The following is a 17,413-nucleotide window of genomic DNA, read 5'->3' on the forward strand; positions in this document are numbered from 1 at the left end:
AAACAATGACGACAGAGGCGATAAGGTACCAGGAAACGAATACTCTGAAATTCAAATACTGATCGTGATAATACTTTTCGAGTATAATGATTAATTCCTTGCCTCATGATTAGATAGAGCGGATTTTAATGCGTTTATCAGAAAAATGGGTAGGTGTAATTGGAAATATTAAAAACAATACCTTTATATTATTTTCAGTTTATTGAACGTATTAAGAGAGAAAAATTTCTGTCACTCCGGTTTGATGCAACTCGGGTGGAAAATTTTTATTTTGCACAAAGATCCGCTGTGTCCACTTGTCATTGCTATCGGAGATACGATGATCACGACTTTTTTATTCTCAATGATTTTCTCCAGGAGAAAAATAAAATTTATGTTTATTGCGCGTCTACATTTAACCTACGATTGGTAGCATTCACACACAAATAGAATTGACTATGTAAGCTGAGTTACACGGAAGAGCCGTTCGCCGCCGATCGCTTGATCGGCAAACACACACGCGTCGTCAGCGGCAAACCCTTACAATTAAAATCGTTGATTTTTAAAATGAATTTATCAATTTTGTTACAGATGATTGCGGGTGAATATTTATACGCGAGATACGACAACGTCGAACCCTCTAAAATGTTGTTTGGACGAAGTATTTCTCCTTGGATATGGAGTGCCTATAAAAGGGTATGTGTTTGTACTTACATACATACAATGTTCTACAATACTTTACTGATAATTCGTAATAATAATTCTGTAATAATTCTAAATAATTGGTATTATATCAGAGTTGTCAACAATGATAGAACAATATAATAGAACACCTGCTTGAGACTAGATTTAAATTACTTTGTTCAAAACATTTCTTCTTCTTTTTTTTCGATTAAGCAATAATTTCAAATCTTTAACAACAATTTTTGTTTAGTTTTGTTTCACAACACTTTGTTTCTTTTATAAAAGTCCACCGCGATCTAGAGGTGTAGATTCACCCCTAGGACGGATCACCATTCATTTTTATGCGCACCCTTACAACATATGTACATATGTAGTTCTTAATCATCGATATTTAATATAGTATTGTACTAATTGTTATCGATACTGTGAACTGTTAACATTTCAGATCGGAGTTTTTGGATTCGGTGCAATCACGACAGTCTTGGTGACAGACTGTGGGAAATACACGATCGGCCGCTTAAGACCCCACTTTATGGATCTTTGTAAACCTGTTGTCAATTGTAGCCTAATGGAGAATCAGCATCGGTACATCGAACACTTTACTTGCGGAGCGAACATCTCGACGAGACTTTTAAAGGAAGTCAGGTAAATGTTTTGATTAATTTTCAATCAATTATATCGACTGTATTTCGTTATTTCCACTATGTCGACTATGTTGAGGTGGAATCTGCTAATTGTAAGCGCAGAAGGGTCAAGTTCCGAGAGCGTGTTCCGTAAACAACAACGAGATCGGTCACGCGTCGAGCCCTTTTCGCAAAATATTAATATTAATTCATTCGTTCGTCAACTGTCCCTACAATAGGAATTAAAATAGATGGTATACAGTATACATACATGTACGTATGATGGTCAGTAGTGTAGAGCGTGTTCCGGGTCACTGTGTTGGCAAGGACAGTTTCATTTACGAAGAGATTTGTGGAAACGACGATAAAAGCTCACAGAGAATTCATTGATGCCGATGCCGATGCCGATGCCGATTCACCCTCCGAACTCCGAACCTTCAGCTTGGTCGGTGATGGGACGCGTGAACCAGCGCAGCGTATTCGAATCTTCCGGAGTCTGTCTACCACGTACACACATACATTATACATACATCTATGTATGTAGAGTGTGGAGTGTGGAGTATTACAGTAGCTCTTCCATTCATCAGCTTCGTGAATCGCTTGCCACGGTTATTACTCGAGATTATGTTTTTTAGAAGCCGTTCCTCCATTTCGCTTCGTTCAATATTCCGCTCTCACTGCGGACTGCTGTCTCTGCTTTTATGGTGAAACGAAGCGCACTTCTGTAATCTTGTAATTGATTCGAACATTCTCCGAAGAACTTCTTTATTCTTATTAAGAGAATTCTTATTGAAAAAAACATACAGAGTGTCTCAAGTAACTGTCGCGTCGCCACGATTTTTCTTGCTTGGAGTAAAGCTGCATACATTAGTTTTTAGTCGGCTACAAAATGCAATAGAAAAAAATTCAAAAAGAAAATTTGTCCAGGAAAAGCAAAGGTCGCCATAATTTTTTTCAGATGGCACTATGTACATACATATGTATTTTTCGGTACATGATATTATTGCTTATGGCGAAACGAGTTCAACCGCCTCGTGTACTCTCACCTTGACGCGATCTTAACAGTATGGTATTAACGATAGGGCAGGCATTGCCAAGTCGCGTTGAGCATAGCGTTGTCATGATTGGTCCGCATTTTTCGTTGATAACTCGTGAACAAAGTCGCGGAGAACATTTTCGCAAAGGATAAAGTTACTTCAAATGACCTTGGGATTCGTTTCTGGTCAAAGGTAACCATTTCCTAGTTTAGTTCGTTATAGAAATAAAATCTGATAAGTACTCGAGTGAATTTGTTTACGGAATTTTCCAATTTTGCACAATAATTGTAGCCAACAACAACAACACTTTGTTTGGTAGAACAGAAGTAAAATATTTTTGGGACACCCTGTATATGTAATACCTAGAGCGTCGCGAAAGAATTGAACGTGTAAGCGAGGCTGGGCTCGCTGAATCGGCGCGCGGCGGCTGAAAAATGCGCGCATGAATCGTTAATAATACTGGGGGTCATTGTAGCTAGAGCTAGAATGACAATGACTAGGGTGTGTTCACGTTCACGGGATGACAGTCCGGCCGTGTAATAATGTTTCCGTTGCCGAGACTCGAGACTCGGGCTCCGGGCCCCGGGCCCACGGAGCTCCTTGATTTCGATCGAATCCCGTTCATGCGAATCGCCACCGAACAGGGGCAACAGACCTTCCCGCATTGTCATTTGCTGCTACCGGCGCGACGCGACTCGACGCGCGTCCCTTTTTTCCCTCGTATCCGTTGGAACCGGCTCGAAGTACTGTCTCGGTAAAAAATCAACGAAATTCCGTCACACACCATGAACCCCCAGTCCAGATCAAGGGTTGATCGATCGATGGCGATCGATTATATGTAGATATGAAATTGGTATAATACCTGATACAATACCTAACTGTTTAGTAATTGATTAGATACGTACCTAAATCTGAAGCGAATCTACTTACGGAACACTGTCGTGTCTTTCACGTAGCGCGGATGTAAACGCAAACGTTAAACATAAACGCGTCCGTGATGTATTTACATAGACAGGAAAGAAGAAAACGAGCATCGCTGGCTATTCGCTAGCAGCTAGCAGCCGTTGGCTAAAGTAAACACAATTAAGATGAAATAATAGGTCCCGACAGCTACTTCCACGAAGAAGGCGTGCTTAAAGGGAAAGGGAAAAAAGAAAGACGCGAGAGGGGGCAGATAATATCCGATTAAAGCAGCTTCTTTGATGCTCAATTACTCTTGCAGATAGAAGTCCACGGTCCACTGGTCCCCTTCCACCTTTCTTTTTTCCCTGGCTGGTTCTTCCTTTCGCTCTTTTTCGTCTTGTGCCCGCTACACTCCCGGACAAAAAGGTGGTACATTTTTGAAAATTTTGTAGTAAAAACTCGCAAGAATATACAGGGTGTCCGCAAAATTCCTTCAACAGCCGGGAATGGGAGGTTCCTGACACGTCATTTCAAGCGACATTTTCCTTCGAAAAAATGGCCGCCGCGGCGTACTCTCGAAATCGTGTATATAATATTTTAATAAATTTCGGTTACAACATAAAACTAAAATAAAAATGCACGAGAATCATGTAAATCTTGTAGCGCGCTATCTTTTTGTGCCGGAGTGTATGATCACGGAGAGGATCTTCCGGCGAATCTTTACGATCCCGGCGCGACGCGGCACGGCTCCGAGGCAAGAGCCCGCCTTGCCGATTGTAATCGGCACTGTACACGCCCCGGAATTAATCCTGACAAAATGAATAGGGTCCCATTACGGGACGCGTGTGCAATGTGCACCGATGATGACGACGCGACGCGACGTCGCGCTGCTCCGAGCTGTGCCGTATTGCGCCCCGTATATCGCTCCGTGTTGAATAATAAAACGGAAATTTGTTGCGCGTAACGACCACCGAATGAGATTTATTCTCGACACGATACGATTTATAATCTCCATCTCTTTCAGATTATCCTTCCCCTCGGGACACTCGTCCTTCTCTGCCTACACGATGATCTATCTCGCGGTAAGTACCCATTTCCTTTCTATTGTTTGTTTTATCATTTTTTAACAGTATTCTCGTCGAAAGAATTCGCACGTACCGGATAATAATTATTTATTAGACTGCCGCGTGTGTCAAACGTAGCTTTTGTTCGGCCAGATTACAGGCCGTGGAACCTTTTTTCCCAATTTCGCAACGTGATTCACGTGTAATTTGTAGTTCGTAGTTTATAGTGTGTATATAGCAGCGATTCGGTCCAGCTCAAAATCGAAATGTAAAATTGTACAACGCACAGCGTGACAATAGTTTGTGATAAAGATAAAAGACGAAACGCATAAAGAATGTTGCAAATTCGGGAAGAAGGGTTCAAGTTATACCGGTTTGTTGAACGTGAAACTTTCGACCGTGCTTTTTTATGAGATCTTCTGTACGTATAATTCCTTTGTTTTTATTTCTAGTTATACTTGCAGTTGAGAGTGTCGTGGAAGGGCAGCAAATTGTTGAAACATTTCCTTCAGTTGGTGTGCATCTTGATGGCCTGGTACACGGCTCTGTCACGAGTTTCCGATTATAAACATCATTGGAGCGACGTTCTGGCTGGCTCGACCCTTGGTACCGCCATTGCAGTAGTGGTGGTGAGTATTATTCTCCTTAACTACCCTATTGTACGACCATAAATTACGCTCGATCATAAATATGAAATAGCCTAGGCCCTAAGCACATAATTTCAATCTTTACAATCCTCGCTGGCTGCGGTTTACAATGTACACTGTACACGAATTATGTTATATGTATACTATACTATAGTATATATAATATGTATACAAATTGATAAACCAATGCAAAATGCAACACGATTTCTTGCAATGCGGAGGCTTTTTCGAAATGAATTATTTGTCATATGAATTAGACAATATGTATACAGGGTGGGGCAATATCCGTTGTCCACCTTGAGCGTTTTTTCTGTTATATGTATTTCTAATAATTAATTGGACAACGGATCTTTGTGCAAAATAGAAATTGTCCGCGCCGATTGCAAGAAATAGAAACCAAATAGAATGCTATCTGCTCCCTTAATCATCATTTTAATTGATGAGAAATCATTGTATTGACATTTTCATTCTTTAAAATTATCTTACAATTTTGAATTTTATCTATTCAATTTTCCTATAAATGCATAAAGATCAGCTAGCTGTCTAGTGGTCAGTTTTATGCTCCTAACTGTGTACATACGCGTATAATACGATCCGAGGTCCTACGTACCCATTTGTTTGATCGATGAACACTCGGTGAAAAGAAAAATTCGGTTAATAGCCAGCCATTATAATAAATATTATTCCATTTGCTCGTGCATGCACGGTGTACCATGTATATAGTACAGTACCTATACACGTACATTATTGTGATGCGAATGCGCGTTCCGGTTCCGGAGTCTCCGGAGTGAGCGAGTGCTTACCGCAGACGAAGGAACAAGTCAGAGTGTTCCATTCCGACAATTGGGGGAACAGATAAATCGATTTTTATCCATAGCACGGAACGCATTGCAAAGAGCCGAGGTGAATTATGTCGAAACTGTTCGTAGGCGACCTGCGTGGCAGACCTGTTCAAGGAACGGAGAACTCGACTAACGGAAGAGAATCACCGTGCAGTCGATTACGAGGCAGGAGCCGGCACACAGGTGAATAATGGTACTAGTAATCGCAACTGTTGACCTAACGAGCTCGCTCTTCGCTTGCTGACCGCAACAAGGCCGTGATGACTGTCTTCTACTTGCTACTGTCTCTGGGAAGCTAGCCTGATTTCAGGGAACGCGAAATGCCGCTCGCCTGGACAATCGAATCGAATCGAAAGGCGGTCCAAGTCGCCCCGGCCGCAATGGTCGGGTCGTTCGACCCAACAGTAAAAACTTCTGCCTTACGCTGGGACCGCTGATATCATCAATTATAATCGCAATATGTACCATCTTCTCATCGACGCGTTGCGTTGGTGCACCTAGGCGTTCACGGTGCAACGCCCCGCTCGCTCGCTCGCTCGTGTTCGTCGTCACAGTCTTTGTACAAAGAAAATTGTCCGGGGGCTTGTTGTCTTCCTTTCCTTGTCGCATCCCTGGTCTGTCCGAGTTCGGTCTAGCTTCGCCGATCGTGTTGCTGGGAGAAGTTCGCGTAGCGTGGAGCGATCATCGATTTCTGCTGTGTTTATTATCTCGTCTCTTCGCGCGGGAGACACTGGGTGCCTGCGTGATTTTTGGAACGTGTTCGTATAATTTCGTTTTCGAACCGAATACATATTGTGAAATACGGCGGTGGCGGATCAGCTGACGTCTGCAAGACCGAGTCTGCTCCCCTTTGGTTTCTTATCGCTTCGGACAAGGATGAAATTCCTCCTCGTTTTCTTCCACATCTTCGACCTGTCTCACTCGATAGTTGATTTACCCCCAGGACTTTTCTCGCTTCCATCTTTATTGGCCTATTCCCTTTTATTTCCCTGTTTACTGTTTACACCCCCTCCCCCTTATATATATATTTTTTATATATACATATACATATACATATTAAATATATTCAGCAACGCAGGTATCGGAGAGGAAATCGGGATAGTAGGGTCTTCTCTGCCACCGCTTTTCTCAATATACATATGTAGACGGAGCATACCCAGGTTTAGCATGGAACAGAACCTACGCTTAACATGCTAAATTGTATGTATGGGTATAGGTCTGCAGGTAAGCCTGTATTTTGTCGAGCCTAGAAACGATAAGAAATAGATGTACGTATCACACAGAATCGATCTAGGTACATTGTAGAGCCACTGAATGATTTAAAACAGTCGCTTAACCTCTCATTTCCTTTTATGTAGCACGACTACAGCTTACAATTCCAAGTTATTCAAAAGAAATAGGAGAACTATACCCCTCGGTCTTGTAGATTGTAGACGCAAGCGATTCGCTCTGTACATCACGATTATGCTGGAGAAGATAGATGCTTGAAAGCGGTACTAACGATATAAGTCTATTTGTAGGGTTCGCGGCAGCCCTACGCCTTCAACTATCAATTAAAAAAAAAAAGTATAAGAGACATAGTACTTAATAATTTGTCGGAAAAGTATTCACGATGAAAGAGAAAACTGTGTACGAATACGTTCCAAACTGCCAATCGCACGATGCCAAGCCTGGCCAAGTTTTCATTATTTCGTCCATGTTATCTCTCCTGTAATGGGATTTTATTATTGATTATGATTATTTTATGCGTTATATGGGATGGAATTTTATTGATCATCGAGTCGTGTAACACGCAAGTACGTAGATGCTGCGTACGTAGAAGAACAACGGTTGTTTTTAGCGTAATAACGCGGGGACGACGCTATTGCATTAGAGTATGCATAGATAGTATATGTAGAGTATAGAGTATAGAGTATAGAGAGAGAGAGAGAGAGTATATAGAGGATAGAGAATATATATGATACATAGAGAGAAAGAGAGAGCCGTGCACGTAGTTTCGGCGAGAATGTATTTATTTCTTGTTGAGCACTATTTATTTATACGCTATAAAGCGTAAGCGATATCAGTCACCTCCTGTACGGGGGTACAAATTGTTGTGTACAATTACCCGAGAAATTCGTGCCGCGCGACAGAGAGAGTATAACTCCCGTCACTGTTTCCTCTGCTGATGCATCACACAGACTAGCTAGACTGTGTTACTTTCCTTCGAAGGTCCAAGATTTTCAAGCTTCGAAATTTCGAATTTCGGAGCTTCGATTTCAGAAACTTCGAAGGTGATACGTTTATGTAGTTCTCAATTTTTCTAGACAAATTTTAAGAACGTGGTGTTACATACCACATAAAATTCCATTTTTATTGGTAATAGCATCCAAATGCTAATATAGATCGAAAATAAATAAAAATCCTATTAAATTCTGTTCAATTTAATACTCGAGCACATTTTTCGACAATTTTTATAATGCATAAATGCATAAGGATCCGCAGTCTAGTCGCGGCGACATACACCTATACTATATAATTTCTGCACACCCTGTACCTATTTTTGTCATTCGAATACGTTCCGAAATGCTTCTTACCTATCACTGCTCGAAACTCGAAACTCGAAACTCGAAACTAACGACAACTCTGTCTTTTAATGGCCACATGTTATTTGAATAGGATGTGACCAGACGATGTATCGACCAAATAGAGGTACTTTAGGGGAGGGGTTTCTAACGCGATAATTCAAACCGTACAATTTTTATAAACATTTATTTATTATCTAAATACTGTTTTTATTATGTTGATGGAGAGAGCTATGAGATAGCTCTGTTCAAACAGTATTAGACTAACGGTAAAATATAGCAATTAGCAATATTCGATTGACCATTTTTAAGATATAATCTTCTTTTTCTAAAAAAAGAAAAAAAAATCAAGAGAAACAAACAAAAAAATTAAAACGATTTGCGGAAATATTGTCTAAAAATCGAAAAATCAAAGAAAGTATGTACATATAATAATAATAGTTCTTCTAAAAGTAGAACGTCGTTTCTTACGTGTGACGTTTAACCAAACACGTATTCCATGCATTATTTATTGCAGTACTATTGCATATAACTATAGTGATACGAATGTGATTCGATAAATAAACTTACGGTATAATCGAAGAAAGTTATTATAATGATACGTCTAGAGTCTGGACATAGTACGTAGAGGGGCGAGTAATATTCCTCTTATGCGGCACGAGTTTGTTGATCGATGTACGAGAAACTAGTATTTCAGCGAAGAAAAGTCTCGGCGAAAGAATCGGTTTATAATATAATCACAACTAAACCCTCTCTGTTCTTTATTTTGTTACCGCTGTCCCCGCTAGACACTAGACGGATCTGGCAAAACATTTCGATCTCCAGGTAGATCTCCAAATCTACAAATTCAAACCCCAAATCTGAGCTTCATTCTATGATATAATATATTCACAGTTTTAAACAATATCGTTATAAAAACAAAATCGTTTCGTTTGTGAATTTGCATTTTAAATGTGAAATAAATCATAATTACAGCATTTATACATATACAAACAACAATTCTAATAATTACCGTTAAAATATGAACCAACTTCATTTATAAACAATTAGCACTATTAACGAGACGAAATACTATTACTATGTACCTCCGGTGAAGCGCAATATACGCGAAATTGTATTTAACGTTGGAACGAGATTGGAAAAAATGTATTTATACATATAGGGTGTCCCAAAATTCGTGAAAATCCCGAAAGGGGGTGGTTCCTGAGACCATTTGAAGCGACATTTTTCCTTTGCAAAAATGTTATCCGCGGTTTTGTTTAGAAGTTATTAACGAAAAATACGGACCAATCAGAGCGCGACCTAGACGCGAGTTGGCACAGTCGGCACGGCGCACAGTGGGCCAGATCGACGCGCTAGCTGTTCATGAGCTAAAAAATGAAAGTCCTCATATCGATTTTTAACCAATGCACAGTGATTCTTAAATGTCCATTACATTCGAAAACGATAATATTAATTAAAGTTATTGAAAACTCTTGTTACAATAAGCCTTCAAAGATCGAACTTTTTCAGATACGATTTATCACCGAAAAAATTCCGTTTCTTCATAACGATGTCCTGGAGAACCTACTGAAGATTAAGTGCACAATTTTTTTTACGAATAATGTATATCTATGTTGAGAACGCCCCAGGAACTAAACGTTAATGTTCATAATTTATTATTTTAAAAAATGCTTAGTCAACTAAGGAAAATCGTCAAAGTTTTTCACCTTTGACAAGTTATTATTCACACGATTTTTCAGACATTTCCGGTGGTGTGACAAACAAATGTTTCCTACAAAAAGTAATCAGTACACAGTCTTTTACAAATCTCAGTACAAAAAATTTAAAAACAAAATTTTTTTTTAATAAAAAATTGTGTTCACCTTGATTATGTATTTATAACTATTATATATATTTTTTATTCAATAATATTATAGCTGACGCCAAGACTAATCCAACGATATATTTAATGTGGTCTTTAAGTTTTGAAATAATGGTGAAATAGGCGTGAACAGCTACCAAGCCATTCTGGCCCACTGTGCGGCGCGCCAACTGTTGATTGGCCGACTGTGCCAACTCGCGTCTAGGTCGCGCTCTGATTGGTCCGTATTTTTCGTTAATAACTTCTAAACAAAACCGCGGATAACATTTTTGCAAAGGAAAATGTCGCTTCAAACGGTCTCAGGAACCTCCCGTTTCCGGGATGTTCAGAAATTTTGGGACACCCTGTATAAACGAAGCCCAAGCTCGTTTCATTGAAATTTTTTGTACATAAGTATGTACTATAATTAAGAAAAAAAGGTGCTTAGAAAATATTCGAATATATCGCGCTATGTATTTCAAAGGAGGAAGAATACAAACGATTATATTCGTGACGTGTAGAAGCCCATTGGCAATTTTACTTATCGTTACCGAACTGTAAACGTTCGAGTTTTAGATTTAGGGAATCCGAACAAGAATCTAACCTTGATTATAATCGCAGAGTTAAGCTAATTTACTAATCAAATAGAGACACTTGGCTATACTTTTCTCTTTTGTTTTATATGCGGAAATTGGGATCACAAATCGACTAAATCAAATCGACTCAAATGAAAATGTGGGGAACAGTAACTATAAAAAGAAACTACCGAAGAAAATGTTTAACGATCACTACTTTCGCTATTAGAGTCGTAAGACTCTGAACCTTGAAAGTCTAAATGAAAAAAATCGGAACCTTTTGATCGAGATGCTGCAACACTTGGAAAACTAAATACGTACACTCGCGAGATATTCGAACCCGTCGCTTCTCTTGTTCGTTGATCGCAACGCGAAAACGTTTTCCAAAATACCCAAATTATATTATAGGTGTATAATATTACATATCTATCAACAGGGAAAGAACTCAAAGAAGCGAATATAATTAGGCAACGGTCCTTTATGCAAAATAAGAATTTTCTAGCTGAATTGTGCAACAAACCGAAGTGAAATAAAAATTTATTTTCTTTGTTAACATGTTTAGTACATTCAAAATAATATATAATATAACGGTACATATATATATGTTGAAATTCTTCTAATGGTTTTACCGTTTTAAATTACATCTACTCCGTTTTTATCATAAATGCATAAAATCCGCTGTCTACTAACTACTAATACTGATCATCGCTTTCTCGCTCAAGTATGAACACCAGGTCAAGAACACCAGGAAATATTGAACGTCGCGCGTCGGTAGGTGTCACATACAATTGTTAGGTACTCGTGTTAGCCTTTGGTGCTTTGAATCTATGTATAATACGTTTATACGTATACCTATAATACGCGTTTAAGTTAAATGCAATTTCTGCCCTATTGGTCTCGATTTGTTCCAGGACAGGCCGTTTGTTACAATAATTTCGCACGTTTGTAGCGGGAGTAGCGGAATTTCTAGTATTGATTGTTTTTGTTCTATAATACTATACGCGTATAATATTGTATACATTTTATATTCACCGGTACACACGTGACACGTACCTACAGTGTACGAAGCGACTAATTGTAAGTATACATATATGTAGTACTTAGGATTATGGATTCGAACGCAGATGTTATTGGGTAGAACCACGACCGTCTCTTGTACAGGCCGGAACTGCCGGAACGTGGTCAATTTGGAAACGCTGTCTCAGGCCTCAGGCCGACTTTGAAGTTGATCGCGTTACATCACGGTCGTCTCTACTGCGCATATGCAGCCGGGCTCTGTTACTTTGCTTACTAATTGAAGCTTCGAGTTTCGAACCTCCGCGCTCCGGCGCTCCGTAGTAAATGATTTCGAGATTAAAAGAAACAGAGTTTCGAAGCTTTCACTTTGAAATTTCATTGTTATGTCTTCGAAGAGTCGAAGCTTCGGAAAAGTATCAGCCCCCTAATGTGCAGATGAGAGTGCTCACGCCCGGGGGTTTTTTTTTTTTTGGTGTCCCCACTTTTCCCTGCATCATCAATCATTTTAACCTGTAACAGAAGCTACATGATTTTTAGCACGAATCAAAATCCGTTTTATTTTTATTCAGCCTGTGGTATGAATCGGAACCACCTGTGCTTTGGTTGCACGGCTAAATAACGCACGCCACATAAACAGGCTAAATAAAAATAAAACGGATTCTAATTCTAGTCCTAAAAATGATGTAGGTTCTGTTCGAGGCTAAAGATGATGCAGCTTCTATTCCAGGTTAAGAGTTGACGGCAGCTTCATCGCGCACCAGCCGATCTGACTGACTGACTGATTCTGTCTGTATTCTGTATGCAGTTTTGCCATATCACGTGTTCCGGCTTCTTGTTACAGTAGAGACGTCCGTGGTCGAACGATTTGCTCAGTATGTACATACATCTTGTGGATCCACTTGCGCAATGTCGACGAATTACTAAACCGATTATGAAACCAGTCAGAATGCTCGAAGAGAAAAGACAAGGGAATAAAAGAGATCACAGGGATCACAGCTTTCTCGTGACATCGGGAATCGCGTTTATGTGTTTCGATCTCGTGACTAGAAAATTGTTAATACATAGCTACTGATGTGTTGGTATCCGAGATTTCGGGTTCGGGTCGGGTCGGGTCAAGATTCAGGATCCCGAAAATTTGTGATCACACGAGTGTGACGTTTTTTTATGACCTCCGCATCATGCCCCAGGGCCGTCTCGAGAGATTTCTTGCGAGGCACGGACAGAGAACGCCCCTGTTGATAGCGTGTGTCGAGCGGACGCTTCGTGGCGAACATACACGTATACTACAAAGTATTACATCGTTATTTAAGCAATTATTACTACGCTTTATGGAAACACATACATATGTATATGTATAATCTTATTGAATTTCTAACTGCTATTAGACTGTAAAACACCATTACGAAAGTGTATATGTATATACAATATATTTCTAGGGGGCAGAATGTTGTAGATTCTTGTAATTAGGCACAAGTTCAATAGATGCGATACGCTCGTCCGTCTCGATTGATTTTTTATTGACCTTTTTACATGATCGGTGCGGCGCGACGGGCGTACTAGCTGCGCACACACGTACGACGTGTATTGGTGCTTGAAACGTTTACAGACATACGGCGCGACGCGACGGTGTTGTGTCTCATCAATCGGAAGTATTCTGTACCTGTACACCGTTCAAAGACGAATCTCTGTGTGTGTGTGTGTGTGCACTGTTTCTACGTTTAAGATATAGAGATCTTTATTTATTTTATAATGAATATATTGTATATCGTGTTCTATGATTGGTTCGCGAGCGGTGTCTACAAGAGAACACTAACTTATTCACGATCTACTCTGAACCTCGAGAACAATAAAAATTGAAAACGACCTCTATTGTCGGACAAAATAATTTCTTGTTCCCTTTTATCTGAATTGAAAATTCGTAATATCTGAGCGTTGTATCGATGTAAAGTCGCGCGATCTAGCTCCCCGAGGATCTTTACGATCGCTGTCCCTTCGCATACCCGCCTACCCCTTCTACTGGAGCACCTTCTGCTGGGGGGGGGGGGAGGGGGGGCCCACCCCACGAGGGGTCGATAAGATCGAAATAATCTTTTGTACTTTCGGCGCGGTCGACGCGATCGTCGCAATCATAAAGAAAAACAATTTCCCTACACGATCTCTGTCCCTGTGCTCGGTAACAGGCGATGGGAACTAGATCGTGACTTTATGCTACGGACTTTTCAACGCTGATGCGGGTGGAAATGTATGTTGACATATTGATATTCGAAAACATGGACAAATATTAATATCGACATTGATTCGTATATTTCCACAATGATAGAAAGAATAAATTTTATGATTTAGAAAAGGGAAACACTCGATTAATATTGAAATTTGATACTTCTTTCTTAATGTTCAGTAAAGAACGTAAAGAATTATATTTTTCGAGCATATTCGATATTTCGTTTTTAATCGTGTTAAAGTTTATTTTGGGATCATTAAAATAACTATTATTCTATCGGTAGAGAGCTCCTCGTATATTGTATACAATATATACGCGTTGTTCATAATTAAATTATATTTTCAATGATAATGAAATCATAGTACTTGGATTGTGGATGTTTACGACAATTCGCAGGTTTTGGTTACTTTATCGAAATCGTATTTGTGTAAGAGTTTGGTAAATTTTTTTAATGAGATCAGTTCAGAGGTTATACATATTTTTATTTGCGATACGTTATACAAATTCTTTTCCTTTTGATGCACACCTAATGCGAATGCGAAGAATTCACGATAATGTAGCGATCGTATTGTACTTGGACCATGGTTAACGAATATTACTGCATTTATTATCGAGTAGGCATAATATCTCAATAATGTAATCTTTGTGATTCTCGTTTATCCTCCAATTTTATTTATATTCGATTTTTGAATGGTAAGAAATGCATCGCGCGCGCATAACAAATTCTAGGGATGACTACCGCGTTTATACGATACATACATAAATACATACATACACACATGTATCTTTCGCATTTAATAAATATGAATGCAATGTTGGGTGAGTGCCAGAGTTTTGTCGGCATTAAGTAATAAAACATGATAACTGTGGTTTTAATATTCTTATTTGTTACTTCCACGTTGTGCTATCTCCTTCTCCACGTAGGTAGCGAAACGGTAAACAATGTAGCCCAGTGATGGTCACGGTAGGGGCCAGGGGCCCCTCAAACGCCTGCTTCCCTCGCCAACCTAAATTCCTAGATATTTACACTTTACACTTTACAGAATATTCTTTAGCAAAAATTAACTTGAGTTTTTCACTTCAAAAAATGTCGATTTCAAGCTAAACCGAAGAAATTAATGTTTATTCCTCTTTAACGACTCGTATTCATCGTAGAAATAATAAAAACACCAAATTATGGCTAATTTATGTACCGACTTCCTCTTATTTATATTGAATAATATATACTTACATACATATACATACATATATGTAATATGTATAATATACATAGTAGTTATTTCAGAACTGTATACATACAATGCTTGTTGAACACGTTCTACATTTGTCAAGTAATCAATTATATGTACGTATTATATTATCGAACACACAGAGCCTGCAGGCTACCGCGTTCAAACTGGTTTCCATTGATCTAATCCGTAAGAATCTAAATAATGATGGTCACTGAAACGTTCATCCATCATTTGCATAAGATGGAATCAGAGTTAACCGTCGCTTAAATCATTATTTATTAATCCTGTTTCAATATACCTCATGCTGTTGCATCTGGGTGGCATGTTAAAAAGCCAGCCTCTCGAAATAAAATTCGTACGGTTTAACGAGTCCGGTACAATGTGATAATTATTATTATTTTTTCTGTTTTGCTTTTGTTGACTGTTTTGCAAATAATTGAACCTTGGGTAAAAAAACTATGTATAAGGATAAGGATACGCGGGGGGAAATGTTGGACAGTTTCGAGTGAAACGATGAGACACGCTGTATGTACGACACCCGACCGATCGATCCTACATAATATCAGAACATTCGGAACAATAGCTTTCCGAAAATGATCTCGTCGCGACGAAGACACCATTGTGATACCAACACGAAAAGTTATCCGATAAACTCGGTTCCTGCGTTACCATTAGTAATATTGATTGCTTCCCAGTTATAAATGGAAGTTTATATTATCTGATGCAAGGTAGGAATGATGATAGCGTTGCAACATTTTTACTGCGAATATTATGCGGCACAAAGATTAATCTTACTCGTCTACTTTGGACTGCAATGCATTTCAATTCTCAAAGCACAATGCAGATAAGTTTGAAATATTAATATATACTGACGATACGTATGCATAAATTCTTTCCACTGAAACATCTATAGCTGATATAACAGTGAACTTGCATTTTTGGGGCCTTCTCGTGAAAATCTGCAGGATCGTATCATCGTATAAAAAAAGTGTACAAAAAAGTATTGATAATTTTCTCGGGAATGAGAAATTTAATGTTCAAATACTTTTTCGATCCACAGTACCTGCATATATGTATACAGGGTGCCCAAATATGTGTTGTGTTTCCTTGAAAGGAATGATTCCTAATGTCATTTGAAGTAACTTTTTTTTGCGAAAATATTCGCCGCTGGGCTCTGTTAAAGAATTGTTAATGAAAAACGCAGAAACTCGTCCGCCGTGACTGCGTTCTCCGATTGACCCGTGTTTTTCATCGTTGATAACTCCTCGACAAAGCCGCGCGAAGAACATTTTCGCAAAGGAAAAAGTTACTTCAACTGCGACCTCCGAAATCACCTTTTCAAGGAATGAGTATAACATTTTTGTGACCCTGTCACAATTGTATTGTACATGTCGTCGTTAGGAAAAAGGTATTTTATGCGTATATGTATTAACGTAAGATAAATAAGGTTTTTACTTTGCTAATCCATTAATTTTATTTAGCTTTACGAAAACGATAACATGTTACAATCTAATAATGTTTTTAGTAAAATTGATATGTAACCATCAATTTTGAAAAGTGTTTAAAATTGAAATAAATCTTTATTCAAATTTCAGAATGAATTAAGTTCATTAAGAACAGAAAGCAGATCCTACGATGCAATAATGAAGAGCGAATTTGAAGAATAATCTTACCGAAAAGCATGACTGCGGATTAACGTGATACATCTGCGTATTACTTATTTATTGATAAAAGTGTGAAATATAATATTATATAATGTTGCGCGCGCGCGCGCGGTAATAATATCGTATACAACTTTATAATAAAAAATTATTGTAATTTAACGTCACGTTGAACGTCACGCATTATTGTTCCACAACAGTTTGTATAAGTCGCGTATTTATTTATCCGCGCAATTAATATTTCCTTCTTAATTATTGTGTATAACTCTTATACATGTATATGCATATATATTACATATTATAATATATCAATGTAATTTGAAAACAGATCATATTTTGTAAAACATACCCGCGTTACATCAATTCCATTGACTATATACTATATGTATTAGAAATGTTTATGTGATTGCATTAGATCATTTAATAATTAGAAAAATGTTATTTATACAATCATGAAAAATTGTAATAAAACTATGAAAAATTGGTATCTCGATAGTGCTACAAAAGTTCTACGCTTAATA

The 17,413-nt window shown here is 38.6% G+C and overlaps 1 protein-coding gene and 1 long non-coding RNA gene across 3 annotated transcripts in view; one reads left to right on the forward strand and one right to left on the reverse strand.

Annotated features, from left to right (window-relative positions):
* Positions 1-17,197, forward strand: part of Wun (wunen) — a 45,759-nt gene extending 28,562 nt beyond the window's left edge. The window contains exons 3-8 of one of the 2 annotated variants that reach the window (XM_076441585.1): positions 571-675; positions 1,109-1,308; positions 4,251-4,308; positions 4,743-4,919; positions 5,867-5,962; positions 16,827-17,188. In XM_076441585.1, coding sequence (XP_076297700.1) covers positions 571-675; positions 1,109-1,308; positions 4,251-4,308; positions 4,743-4,919; positions 5,867-5,962; positions 16,827-16,898 — 708 coding nt within the window. In that variant the 3' untranslated portion in view covers positions 16,899-17,188. Of the gene's footprint in view, positions 1-570; positions 676-1,108; positions 1,309-4,250; positions 4,309-4,742; positions 4,920-5,866; positions 5,963-16,826 lie in introns of both variants that reach the window. The other variant, XM_076441586.1, reaches the window with a different exon arrangement.
* On the reverse strand, positions 7,063-17,110 carry LOC143217377 (uncharacterized). Its single transcript, XR_013010792.1, has 2 exons — positions 15,530-17,110; positions 7,063-15,442 (listed from the first exon to the last, which is right to left on the reverse strand). It is a non-coding gene; the product is annotated as an uncharacterized LOC143217377 (long non-coding RNA).
* Positions 17,198-17,413: the final 216 nt, after the last annotated feature.

Source organism: Lasioglossum baleicum, chromosome 16 (genome assembly GCF_051020765.1).
Source record: "Lasioglossum baleicum chromosome 16, iyLasBale1, whole genome shotgun sequence".
Lineage (NCBI taxonomy): Eukaryota > Metazoa > Arthropoda > Insecta > Hymenoptera > Halictidae > Lasioglossum > Lasioglossum baleicum.